This window comes from Chionomys nivalis, chromosome 8 (assembly GCF_950005125.1).
Source record: "Chionomys nivalis chromosome 8, mChiNiv1.1, whole genome shotgun sequence".
NCBI lineage: Eukaryota > Metazoa > Chordata > Mammalia > Rodentia > Cricetidae > Chionomys > Chionomys nivalis.
In genome coordinates, this window is record NC_080093.1 from 69,867,804 (window position 1) to 69,881,204 (window position 13,401).

Consider the following 13,401-nt stretch of genomic DNA (forward strand, 5'->3'; position numbering starts at 1 on the left):
GCAAACTGGACAGGAAGGCTCTCCCTCCCAGCAGCAGACTGAACAGCTGAGCTGCCCGTGCTCACCATGGTGCCCACCAGGGATCCTCACCTCGGGCCCTAGACCCTACCCATCTTGTCCTGAGAGTTGACTCTTAGGCCCATCATCTCCTGCCTCGGCAACCAGCAATTCTTCCTCTTTTGGGCCCCCATTATCAGCCTTGAAATCCTTCAACTCTATGACACATAAAACAGGTAGAAGTCATTCCTTGTTAAGAGCATATGAGTCTGAGTTTGGATTTCAAGTACCCACAAAAAATAAAGTAAAGGGCTGGAGAGATGGCTCAGCGGTTAAGAGCAGTGACTGTTCTTCCGGAGGTCCTGAGTTCAATTCCCAGCAACCACATGGTGGCTCACAACCATCTGTAATGAGATCTGGCGCCCTCGGGCCTGCAGGCATCCATGGAGGCAGAATGTTGTATACATAATAAATAAATAAAATCTTTAAAAAAAAAATAAAGTAAAATGAAATAAAATAAAATACCACTGTGGTCGTGTTGCAAGGCTGTAACCCCAACCCTGAGAGTCGGAGACAGGATTGCTGGGGTTAGCGTAGCCACAAAACTGCAGGCTGTAGACCCTGTCTCAAGGGAATACGATGGGGTTGTCTTCCTCTGACCTCCACACACGTGTGCATGCATCACGCGCATGCACCCCACAAAAAACAGAAGTGCTCCCCGAGTCCTACACCCCTTCCTGTCTACCTCTCCTCTTTTTCTTCCCAGCAGATTTCCCCACTCCTCACTGGTTTTACAGACTGTCCTCAATAGTGCATCTCCACTTGTTTGTTTTTCAAATTAGAGTTTTTCTGTATAGCTCTGGCTGTCCTGGAACTCACTCTGTAGAACAGGCTGGCCTTGAACTCCCAGAGATCCACCTGATCTGCCTCCTGAGTACTGGGATTAAAGGTATGTGCCACCACCACCCAGCCTCTCCACCTTTTTTTTTTTTTTTTTTTTTTTTTTTGGTTTTTCGAGACAGGGTTTCTCTGTGGTTTTGGAGCCTGTCCTGGAACTAGCTCTTGTAGACCAGGCTGGTCTAGAACTCACAGAGATCCACCTGCCTCTGCCTCCCAAGTGCTGGGATTAAAGGCGTGCGCCACCACTTCTTTATAAACATATACACACACATATACACACAATTTATTTATTTACTTATTGAGATAGGGTTTCTCCGTATAACAGCCTTGGTTGTCCTGGAACTAGCTCTGTAGACCAGGCTGGCCTCAAACTCACTGAGATCTACCTCTCTGTCTTCCAAGTGCTGGAATTAAAGGTGTGAACCACCACATCTGGCTAAAACAAAAACAAAGAAACCACCTTTTATTTCTGTCCGTGTGTGTCTGTGTATGCTGAGCATGGGTGCCTGGGAGGCACTGGGTTCTTTGGAGCTGCAGTTATACATGGCTGTGAGCTGCCTGGTATGGATGGGGGCCAGGACTGGGTGCCGATCCTCTGTAAGAACAGCAAGGACTTCTCCTTGCTAAGCCATCTCTCCAGCACTCAGGGTGGTTTCTAACTGCAGCATGAAATGGAGACTTGAGCACCCAGAGGATCAGCAGACTGGGAATAGCCATTGCCTTCCCTCTCCAAGACAAGGCCGTTGCATGGAATGCGCCTCTGCTTACATGAGGTTATTTATTCAGCCTGAATGAACATAGCTGATTTCTAGGAAACTATTACTATCATCCTTCTGTACCCAACATGGAACCCAAGATCTGTGTCCACCCATAAAAATACCAGTGTAGTATTTGTGTATAACCTACATAATGCTCACACACACTTCAGATCAGCCCTACATTCCTGCAGTGTCTCATCATGCAGATGCTACGGAGCTAGCTGGTATACCGTGTCATACGGGAAGAATGACAGAAATAGTGTCTGGACGCAGCCAGAAGACACGGAGTTTCTTTCCCAAATATTTTTCATTCAAAGTTGGTCAAATTCCTGGGGAATCCCTCATATCTTGAGGGCTGGCTAAATTGCACACACGTGACTCCACTCTATTCCCTAGACCAAGTATAGACCCGAGGACTAAACTCCAGACTCCACCCCCTCCAGATCAAGGGCCACTATGTTCTAGGCTTAAATGCCGGCCCTGTGCCTTGCAGGTTCTTCCAGAGTTCAGTCCAACCACTGAATGGAAGACCAAAGGTCCCACACTGACTTCAGGCTCAAGAGACACAGGGGCCCGCTCTTCTGTGCAGTGATAGCCCTGTCAGGCTCCATCCTGCAACAGGGCATCCACCCTCTCCTTCCCATTCCCCGTGAGGAGTGCAGTTAGCTGTGCTCCATACGGCAAGGCTCCTAGTGTCACCATAAATGGTTAGAGCCAGAGCCCTAGAGCTAGATGGGGCTGTGGGAGAAAGGACTGCGGGACTCCGAAGACCCACTGGGTGGAAGCGACGGCTACCTCCAGGAGGACCCCCTCACCCGATCTCCCGCCTCCACCAGAGCAGGCCTGATGGGGTCACTAGACCACGTGAAATGAGATCAGCTTTGTGTGGGTCAGCATTCTCTCCAGTCGGTCCAAGAGCATCCTGCACGCCCCCAAAGATGAGAAGAGCTACCAGCGCTGGCATTCAGTCATGGCAGGACCTGGTCACATCAGGAAGCGGACAGTCCATGTCTTAGAAGCCTGATGACGTGAAACAGCAAAGAGGGCAGGCTCTGAAGCCAAACCGGCTTCTTCACCCCCCTCCGCACCGCCCCCCAAAGACGAACACATCCACAGTAGCCATCTCATTCAGAGAAGCGTGGTTGGAAGATGAAGCGCGCATGGAAACAGCACTGTGAAGTGGTAGCCCACACACGAAATGAATCTTCACAGAAGAAAATAGAAAGGCCTGATGTCCGACTGAGCTCCTCAGGTTGCTCAGCTGGCTGTTGGGGCCTCAACTCTCACCAGCTCCCCTACATCCCAGCACTTAGTGTTCCAGACACGTGGATCAAGATCTATTTCAATCTCTCGTGATCTCTGGACGCCTGCCTCTGGGCTGTTTATTCTGCCAAGAGCAATCACTACCCCCGCCCCATCCCCCACCGATTCTCACCAGCTATCTACTTAAAATATCAACACCCCATCCTAATGGATGTAGTGGCACATGCCCAAATTGAAAAATCTAAAGTCAGGAAGGTTTTGAATTTGAGGTGAGCCTGGGCTGTATTAAAAACTTCAAAATCACACCTGAATGTCAGCTTCCCCAAACACAAGCTGGGTGAAACAGCCAAGCTATGAAGAGGAAGGAACAGGCAATGCCTGACAACCCCAACCTGGGGTCTCACACTACACGCCCAATAGACTTAAAAAAGGAAGTGTGACAGGCTTACTGGTGCCTGCACGTAGTAATCTTAGTAGGTGGGAGGTGGAGGCAGGAAGATCAGGAGTTCAGGGTCATCTCAGCTTCCCAGAGCAATTGAGACCAGCCTGGGCTACAGGAGACCTTGTCTCAAAAACCCAAAACAAAGCAATCTGGTGCCAGGTAGTGACACCCGTAGATCTGGTGACTGAGGCAGGAGACTCATTTGAACCTAGGAATTGTGCCAAAGCCAGCTAGGATACAGCAATACTGTTTCAAAAAATTCAGTGGGTATGGTGGCACATTCCAGCACTCAGGAGGCAGAAGAAAAGAATTAGGAACTCAAGGTTAGTGTGGGCTACAGTGAGAACCCACAGCCGGGCGGTAGTGGCGCACGCCTTTAATCCCAGCACTCGGGAGGCAGAGGCAGGCGGATCTCTGTGAGTTCGAGACCAGCCTGGTCTACAAGAGCTAGTTTGGGATAGGCACCAAAGCTACAGAGAAACCCTGTCTCGAAAAAAAAAAAAAAAAAGAGTGTAAACCCAGGACCTATGGGCCAAAGCAGAAGACCAGGAGTTCCCGAAAGCACGATGGGGGTGGGGGTCTATGCTATAGGTGGCCTAAGGACCATGCTGAGAAGACCATCCATCCATCTTTCCATGAGTATTTATTAAGCAGCTACCATATGCCAGGCTAGTTTTCACTCTAGACAGAGACAAGAAAGACGTACGTCTACCCTCAGGAAGTTTACATTCTTGTGAGGGTAGAAAACACCAAGGTTACAATGAAAGTGGCCAGCCAGGGACATAGAGCAAGGGGGCAGAGACACTGTTATAAACGTGAAGAGCCAGCAGGGCTTCTCTAAGGTCACTGGGATGACAGGGAGGAGCCAGCCACCTTCTTTGGGAAAAGCATCCAGAAGGATCTTTTATACCCAGTTCCTTTAACCCTAGGCCCTCATCTAAGAATGTCTCAAAGTAAACAAGTCCAAAAAGTGTGAAGGTCCCCCCTTTATTATGGAGGCTTCCAAAGCAAGAGGACAGGATAGAGGAGTCTGCCTCAGGGAGGATCTAGCTGGCCCCTGGCCCCTTCCCTCCCGGGCCTGGTACCCCAGGCTTCCTTGGCCCAACGGCATCAGTCTGATTCTTCTGCCTTTTGGGAAACCTGGGACCCATACGTCTCTCTCCCTCACGTGTCCCCAAAATCTCAGGCCAGGCCAGACCCCAGGGCTGAGCCAGCGGGATGTGTGGCAATACCCAATCCTCAGACAGGCGTCCTGGAGCGCCAGCGGGATGGGCGGGGCCTCCTGAGCACTCTTCCTGCTTTGCAGAGCTGGGTCCTTGGGGTCACAGGCATGGGTCTGGTCCTCAGGATTAAAGACAGTGACAACACCCAGCCGAGGCTGACCCCCATCCCAGGAGGTTAGGGAACACACGAGAAAGACATGACGCTAGGACCTCTTAGGAGGAGGAAAGGAGCCGTGTGGCACAGCTGATGCCCAGGGCAGGCGGGCAGCAGGGGCGGGCGTGGATCATTTCTTCTTGGCACGGTCTGCCGCATCCAGAGCAGCCATGTTTCGCGCAGCTGTGACGAGGTGGATGACACTAATGGTGGACTTGAGCAGGGCGATGGGAGCCGTGATCCAGAGGCCCATTCGGAAGAGCCCCACAGAGCCAACTGTGGGAGACAAAGAACAGTAGCAGGGGAGATCGAAGCCTTTCTCCCCAGGCAGGGCAAGGTGGAACCTCACCGCCACCCCCTTTTCCTACCTAGCGGTCCCTCGGAGAAATTGAACAGGTACAGGAGGCAGTAGAAGAGCTCATTTCCAGCACACAGGGTGAACAGAGCAGGCTGCACATAATACAATACAAGGCTGCCTAAGATGCAGGGCCATGTCCCTACGGTAACCCACAGGGACTTCTGCCAGACAGGAGAATCTCAGCCAGCTGCACACTCCACCCTCCTGCAGACATCTTCAGCCTCTCTCCCTCTCTCCCTCTCCCTCTCTCTCTCTCTCCCTCTCTCTCCCTCTCTCCCTCTCTCTCCCTCTCTCCCTCTCTCCCTCCCCCCCCCCTCTCTGTCTCGTCTCATTCTCTCTGACGCCAGGAGCCCTCCCTCCAGTTCTCCTTCACCATGCCTCAGCCCAAGGACCACTGCCACTTAGGCTTAGACGGCTGTGTCAGCTCTCCTGACTGCCGCCCAGCCTAAGGCTCTCCGTTTCCACATCAGGTAGGGGAGGGGCAGGAAGTGCTCACCCTAGAAGTGTAGTAAATGCGAAGCACAGGGTTCCCAGAGAGGTCGATCATCTTGTGGCTCTCACTGCCTCTTACCACAGAACTAGGGGAGAATATCGCCAAGACTTCATGAGCTCTCACTGCCACTACATCCATCCATCCATCCATCCATCCCACCTACTGCCTCTACTGTCCGGCCGAGCCCTATCATTCCCCAGGTGGCAGTCAGGATTAAATGTCCCACCATAAGCACCCATGCTGCTCTCCACCTTTGGAGCCAGGCCAATGCTAGAAATTGCTTGGACCACCTGTACAACAAGCCCACTCAGAAATAGCCCTCACCCAGGGACCTTTCACAAAGCAAAAATTGAAAAAGAGGCCTCCGCTAAGGACAGAGGCATGCTGGTAAACAATTCTAGCACTCAGGAAGCAGGAGTGGGAAGACTGCCATGAATTTGAGGCCTGCCTGGGCACACACTAAATTCTAAGCAAGCCTTGGGCTGCTCTCACAAGAGGCAAAGAAAAAGGAAGACACCTCCCAGGGAGCCCGAATCATCCCCCCTCTCCCTCCCACTGTAATATCTTCCCCCCCATCAGCATCTCCAGCTTCAAAGCAGACCTGTGCAGATGCAGCCAGTGGCTGGCCACGTCTAGGCTCATGCTGAGCTGGAAGAGAAGAGTGGCCCGAGGGTACAGCAGGGCCAGGTTGACCAAGAGACACATGGTGGAACAACGGTCTGTCAGCATGTCAAGCATGGCCCCGAACCGGGTTCCTGACAAATAATTAAGTTGAAAATATTAAGTTGGAAGGGACTGTTTGGTCTATCACTCAGGGTCAAATATGAAAGGAATTTTAAAATGTCTACCATCTACTGCTTGAGAAGGAAGGTAGGCTGCTGTCAAGAGATCTCGGAGAGGCCAGAAGGACGGGATATGAGGACAAGGAATGAGGAGGCCATGGCTGTGGCAGGAAAGCTGTTGGCGGAGCCAGAGAAGCCCCATCCTCAACTCCTCTAACCCAGAACCAAGCCCCCCAAAAAGGCAAGCAGACCTCAAGCCTCGGGGGCAGTTTTAGAGGTGGCTCTGGAGAACATATTAATGAATTAGTCAGCAATCCAAACACCACCTGCTTCCCCCACCCAGCTCCAACCCCTTCCGGTGTCCCTACTGTCTGTGACTAGCACATAGTAGTCCCTAGTAAACACTCGAAGAATAGAATTTTATTTTCTTATTTATCTTTTGTTTTATGGTATGAGTCTTTGCCTTCATATATGCATGTACACCTGTGTGCCTGATACCCACAGAGGCCAGAGACAACACTGGACCCCTGAAGCTGGAGTTATAGGTGGTTGTAAGCCACCATGTGGATTCTGAGAACTAAATCCAGGTCCTGTACAAGAGCAGCTAACATTCTTTTTGTTTGTTTGTTTGTTTTGAGACAGGGTTCACTGTGTAACAGAACTGGAACTCTACTTGTAGGCCAGGCTGGCCTTGAACTCACGGAGATCCACCTGCCTCTGCCTCCCAAGAGCTGGAAATTACAGGCCTGTGCCACCACCCAGCCAAGCAATAAGCATACTTAATTTATCCTCTGAGTCATCTCTCCAGCCCCAATGACTTTTATTTTTGTAGGATTTTGCTGTGTACCCCTGGTTCACCTGGTACTTAATATGCAGTCTAGTCTAAGAGAACTTTTGACTTGGAGCAATCTTTCTGTCTGCCTCTCCAGGGCTGGAATTACAGGCATGAGTCACCACGCCTGACCCGAAGGGAATTTATCCAGAGAGACCTCTTCCATTTACACCACTATGCCCAGTTTAGGTCACACTCTTCATAAACCGTGAACAGCCCTCAAGAGCAGGCTTAAGTTCCCCCTGCAAATCCCTGTCTTGTTTTCTTAGAGACGGGTATGGAATACTTCTGAGGTCCTGGGAAAGCAGGAAAAGGGAAGGGGGCTGTTGGGTCCCCAAGCAGCGGTAGTGGTAGAATTCTGTCACCTTGATTAAGGGCTCGAGCTGCGTGTCCATCGAAGGCGTCCAGAAGTCCACTGAGCAGATAGAAGGAGGAGGCCGTGAAGGGGCAGCAGGGCATGAAGTAGAAGGAAATGATGGCGAAGACAATCCTGGCATAACCTTGGCATGGGAAGGGAGAGGGACAGGTTGTGATCGGGGAGCCAGCTCATGGTCCCTCGCCCTCCGCTGGTGCTGGGGCCGCAGAGAGCACTCACCGATGAGGTTAGGCACAAACAGGAAGATATTTTCCTCTGGCATCTTGGCGGCTCCCCTTGTCGTCCTGGTCCAGCTCTGGAGGTGCAAGGACTTGTCCCAGTCTCACCAGTGCGGCCTCACCTTTCAGCCCGGGACATCAGCCGCTCCACCTGAGCCCTGGGCCCAGTTTCCCCGCGCGATCCCAGCTGTTAGAGCCCGCAGGGTGCCAGGGCGCGGGACACCCCTGGGCGCAGTTCCCGCACACCTGGTCTTCCAATGGGCAGGAGCTGCCGTCTCCAGCAGCTGGCCCCGTTGCTGGCTGCGCAACTAAGCTTACTCTTCTGTCGGGGACGTTAAGAGCATCGGAGGAAGGAGAGAACGGCTTTTAAATATAAATAAATTAATTAAATAAATAGTAGCTGGGCCCCTTTAAGGCTGGCCTGCTTCCTTTTCCTGCCGGCGTCCTTTGGCTTTGGCACGTACCAACCAACGCACCGAGAGAGGGGTGGGTGCCGAGAGCCATCCGCCAAGGAAGGAACTGCCAAGGGAGAGGCAGAAGAGACCTGAAAGGGAACCTGCATTCTGCATTTTACAGAGGGCACAAGCTCCTGGAGGCAAAGGTACGGCGGTGAGATCCCGACGTTCCGACTCTGAGCCTCCCCGAGAGACGGCGTGACTTAGTACAGCCCACATCGCTTCCCCCGCCCGCTACGGCCGCGGCCGCGGTTGCTTTCCCGGACCCAGGCTGGGAAGAGGTGGCTAGAGAGGCTCGGGGCGCGCCTGCCGCTTGCTTCTAGCGCCGCCCTGGTGGTGGGAGGGTTAGAGCCCAGGTTCCGCCCTACGTCATCTCGCAAATGCCTAGAAATAACGCTGGGGTCACCACCTCCAAGGAGGAACCTGGAGAGCAGCCGTGGTACCCTAGGAAAATGTCTTTAGTTCTAGAACCACTAGTCTCCTAGCAACGGAACTATAGAACCTCCGCAAACATTTAGGTCTTTATAGCAACCCGGAGCAGCGTTTCCCTGGCTCTCCCTCTTTCCAACTTTCCTCCCCAACTCCAACTCCCTATCCCCTGAGGCCCAACATAGGGTCTCTCCTTAGACCTCTCCGTATCCCCTCCCGCCGAGTAGCCCAAGATTTCATCAGCCAGGTCGGGGGGCTGCATGTTGGCTGCCTTGCCTTAGGAAGGGCCTTGGCAGAAAAGAAGAAGGAAGGGCGTTGGATGGAATGGGGGAGAGAGTTATTCTGAGAGCCCTTCCCCTCAAAGTTGTAGGCAAAACAACCAACTTTTTCAAGGACAGGACTGAGACGGTGTTCGAGTTATAGGCGTGGACTAAACCTGGGCCCAGGGAATGGTGTGAGATGGGGTCTGGGAGGAAGTGGGCTGGTTCCTCAGTCTTAACAGAAACTTTGTTTCCAGGGTGATGGCATCCACATCTGCCAGGAACAACGGAGAAAAAAAGGACAGCTGGCCATCTCAAGCTGCAGCCGCCTTAGGTGGAGGGCAGGTGAACAACCATGGGATGTGAAGGAGGAGAAGGGAAGCTAGGCAGGTACTCTGGTTCCTAACCACGTGCCTTTGTCCTTAATCCCGAAACCCCACAGACTGCGTCCAGGGTCCAGGGCCTTCCATCTCAACCCGCTAATACCAGATTTCTCAACCGCAGGCCAGCAGCCTGGAAGACACCAGACCTGTGGGAGTTTGCAGACTCAGTTCTAACTTCCTTTCCAGAAAGTCTCATTATCCCGGTCTGAAGAATTCCTGAGCCAGATCAGCGCAGAACTTACAGATGAAGCACTATTTATTGCTCGCTCCCAGGTGAACTCTGCGCCCACCAAGGAAATGCAAACAAAAGACCAAGGGACTCAGATATCATCTAAACACGGTGAGCTCTCTCTTCATCTAGGGACCAGTTCCTGACCTCCCAGGGAATCTGCCCATTTTTTCCACCTCAATGCCAGTCCTAGGCACAGTGCCCCCTTACCCTCTACTCATTCTTGCTAGCCAGCGGCCCCCTTATCCCCATCCACTCTAGTCCCAACTCCTTCTAACCATGGGGAAAGTCACTTCTCTGACTGGGGCCTCTCTTTCCAGTGGTCTTCACCAAGACCCGCGGCACAGACACCCGGTGAGTGACGCTCTGCCCAGGGAGGACGGTGAGGGTGAGGAGCCTGCAGGGGTGGGGTGGGTGGGGGTGGGGGGCAGGAAGAGCAAGGGTTTATAACATCTCAGCAGGGCAGGGGGGGTTTTGAGCCATGCTGATCTGTTCTGTTTCTTCCTGATCCTGCATTTTGTGATTCTCAGCCTTCTTTTTTCTTCTGCTGCCTCCAGCTCTGACAGAAATCGCAGCCGCACCAAGGCACACCTTCTGCCATCTCCTCGTGAAAAGGTTTGTGTGAGGTCATTCAGTTACAGAATTTCCAGTGTCCACTGTGTGCTGCTCCCTGTGTTTGGAGTCTGGGACACAGAATGCACAGGATAGTCTCAGCCCTTGAAGAATTCAGGGCTTTGTTGGTTTGTTTTTGTTTGTCTTACTATGTAGTTTAGTTGGCCTGAAATTTGCTACATAGGCCAGGCTGGCCTTGAACTCACTAAGTTCCACCAGCCTCTGACTCGTGCTAGGATTAAAGGCGTGCGCCACCATTCCCAGCAGAATTCAGTTTAGAATGAGGCCAGGCCAAACTAATGGCTGATGACAACATAATATGGAATGCTACCACCTAAGAAGAGAAACCAGTAAGACTGTGCCTCATCCTCAGGTAGGCTAGGAAGGAAGGTATGGAGCTGCCCGAAGTAGGAATTTACCTAAAGAAGAATTTGCCAGGGAGGCAGCCCTAATATAAGTATTCTAAGCAGCAGGGATTGTGTGACCCAAGGCATAGATAGGTATCTTAGTGAGATTGTAGCAGCTTGTATGCTCTAGGGCCTGCCAGGCTTGGTGGCACGCGCCCTCAGTCTCAGCACTCTGGAGGAGGAGAGGTTGATCTTGTGAGTTCAAGGACACCTTGGTCTGCATAGTTAGTTCCTGTACACTCAGGGCTACAGAGAAAGACCTTGTCTTAAAATAAACAAATTTAGAAATTTAGAAATTATATATATGTAACATACAATACATGAGAGATAATAGAAATATACAATATATAATAGAAATGTATGGGGAAACAGATTTTTTTTATTTGATTTTTCGAGACAGGATTTCTCTGTAGCTTTGGAGCCTGTTCTGGAACTAGCTCTTGTAGACCAGGCTGATCTCGAACTCACAGAGATCCACCTGCCTCTGCCTCCTGGGTGCTGGGATTAAAGGTGTGTACCACCACCACCCGGCTGGGGAAACAGAAATTTAAAAATTTAAAAACAGACAAAGAGGCTGGAGAGATGTGGCTCAACAGTTAAGAGCATTTGTTGATTCCCCAGAGGACCCAGGTTCAATTCCCAGCACCCATACCCATATAATGGCTCACTACTGTCCCTAACTCCAGTTTAGGAGATCTGATGCCCTCTTCTGGTCTCCACAGGGACCAGGCACAAAAGTGGTACTCAGATCTATCTGCAGGCAATTTAAAAACCATTTAAAGCCTGGTGTGGCTCACACCTTTAATTCCAACATCCAGGAGGTAGAGGCAGGGGGATCTCTGTGAGTTCCAGGTCAGCCTGGTCTACACAGTGAGTTTCAGGTCAGCCAGGGTTATATAAACCCTGTCTCAAAAAATAAGTAGATAAATAATAAATAAAACTTCAATATAAAAAGTAGACAAACCAGTCAGTGGTGGCACAGACCTTTAATCCCAGCACTCGGGAGGCATAGGCAGGCAGACTCTTTAAGTTCGAGGCCAGCCTGATCTACAAGAGCTAGTTCCAGGACAGGCTCCCAAGCTACAAAAAAACCCTGTCTTGAAAAAAACCAACCAACCAACCAAACAGCAGACAGATGTAGGATGGAAGTGGATGGACGAGCTGAAGGAGCAGCAGGCACATGTTGAGTGGGAGAATGGCTCTGTTGACTGAGCATGTGCTAAGCACCTGCTGGATGGCAGGAAGCACTGTCCTGGGGTGCAGCACTGAGCAAAACAGAGCCCCCGCTCTCCAGAAGTGGGAGAGGAAAGATAAGTAGGGGGAGACAGGTGAGTAATGAATGCGGAGCAGGTGGATGGACCTGAAGGATGGGGAAGGAGCGATGGATAGATTTGACATGCATGGACGGAAGGAGGATGTCGGTGGGTGTGTGCGTGGAGAACTGGAGCATGGTGCTCTATTCCGGATGGTCTGTGGTTTTGGATGGCTGTGCGAAGGAAGGGGAGACAGACTCCTTGAGTGTGGAAAGCCGACAGCTCTCCCTCTCTTCCAGGGAGTGCTCCCCAATAGCCTGACGACTGGAGGATGAGTTCCGCCCTCCCCAGTGCTGCTCTCTTGGCCTCGCCCTCCCCCACTTTGCCCCTCAGTGAAAGCCTCAAAGCCCCTCCTTTGCAACTGGCTAAACACCTCATCTCGGGAGGAACTCCTGCTCACCAGCAATGCCACCTTTGAAACCAACCAAGTCCTCTGGACCAGCTGCAGGACTCTCCATCTTCCATGGGCAATCATACTACTGAGGAAAAAAAGTTTTAATAAAAGAGCCAGGGACCCTCCCTTCCCCTCCAACATCAGGAGTGTTCTGGATGGCTTCTGGAGGGGGCGTGCTTTCTTCCAGAGGGCCATGGTGCATGTCAGCGTATTCCTGGAATCCAGTTGTTGGCCACCTGCTGGACCTAAATCTGTTCTCTAGCACCTTGTGGCTAGCTAGCTACCGCATGCAGGGAGTCACTCTGCTGCCAAAGGAGGGCCTTCGCTGTCACTTTGGGTTCTGAGGACCAGGCTCTGCTTCTTCCTCTGAGCTTTTGGGAGTCTCATGTCTATGAGAACATGCTGACTTGTTGCCAGACAGAAGGTGAGGTAGAAGGCCGGAAGAAGCTTGGCCACTTCTTTGGCCGTCTGAGAAAGTCCATTCACCTTTCTCAATCTAAATAGAAAACTGAGTGGCCTGGCAGTGATGGTACATGCCTTTAACGCCAGCACTTAGGAGGCAAAGACAGGTAGATCTCTGTGAGTTCGAGGCCAGCCTGGCCTATAAGAGTTAGTTCCAGGACAGCCAGAGATAGATAGTAAGACCCTGTTCCAAACAAAACAAAACAAAAAAAACAAGCCTGTGCTGTAGCAAGACCATCTAAAAACAATAACAACAAAGGCAACACTCCACAGAAGATCAGCAGGAGAAAGAACAACACAGAATACATGAATGAAGCCAGGCGGTGGTGGCGCACGCCTTTAGTCCCAGCACTTGGGAGGCAGAGGCATGCAGATTTCTGTGAGTTCGAGGCCAGCCTGGCCAGCAAGAGCTAGTTCCAAGACAGGCTCCAAAGCTACAGAGAAACCCTGTCTTGAAAAGCCAAACAACCAAAACCAAGAACACATAAATGTATACAAACATTTTCAAAAGGGGAAACTGCTCATGGAGTGAACGGAAGGCTCACTGCTCCCTGGGTCTGTGAAAAGGTGTGGACAGTACGACTCTTCTAACTGGGGGAACCTAGCAAGAACTAGCGGAGAGGTCAGTTGTGCCAGCCAGCTCGCTACAGGGGCTGAGCCT

General features: G+C 51.6%; 2 protein-coding genes across 3 annotated transcripts; one reads left to right on the forward strand and one right to left on the reverse strand.

Annotated features, from left to right (window-relative positions):
* Positions 1-3,984: 3,984 nt before the first annotated feature.
* On the reverse strand, positions 3,985-8,223 carry Cdipt (CDP-diacylglycerol--inositol 3-phosphatidyltransferase). Its single transcript, XM_057779844.1, has 6 exons — positions 7,798-8,223; positions 7,568-7,702; positions 6,190-6,343; positions 5,592-5,673; positions 5,106-5,187; positions 3,985-5,013 (listed from the first exon to the last, which is right to left on the reverse strand). Exons 1-6 carry the CDS (start codon positions 7,838-7,840, stop codon positions 4,868-4,870), a joined length of 642 nt encoding a protein of 213 aa, XP_057635827.1. The 5' UTR covers positions 7,841-8,223; the 3' UTR covers positions 3,985-4,867.
* Positions 8,224-8,291: 68 nt separating this feature from the next.
* LOC130880688 (putative protein T-ENOL) lies at positions 8,292-12,382 on the forward strand. Of its 2 annotated transcripts, none has more exons than XM_057779846.1 (6): positions 8,292-8,397; positions 9,198-9,285; positions 9,510-9,663; positions 9,873-9,906; positions 10,110-10,167; positions 12,124-12,382. In XM_057779846.1, exons 2-6 carry the CDS (start codon positions 9,202-9,204, stop codon positions 12,157-12,159), a joined length of 366 nt encoding a protein of 121 aa, XP_057635829.1. In that variant the 5' UTR covers positions 8,292-8,397; positions 9,198-9,201; the 3' UTR covers positions 12,160-12,382. The 2 variants fall into 2 exon arrangements, with proteins under 2 accessions (XP_057635829.1, XP_057635828.1); XM_057779845.1 differs by lacking the exon at positions 8,292-8,397 and adding an exon at positions 8,643-8,769.
* The last annotated feature ends 1,019 nt before the right edge of the window (positions 12,383-13,401 follow it).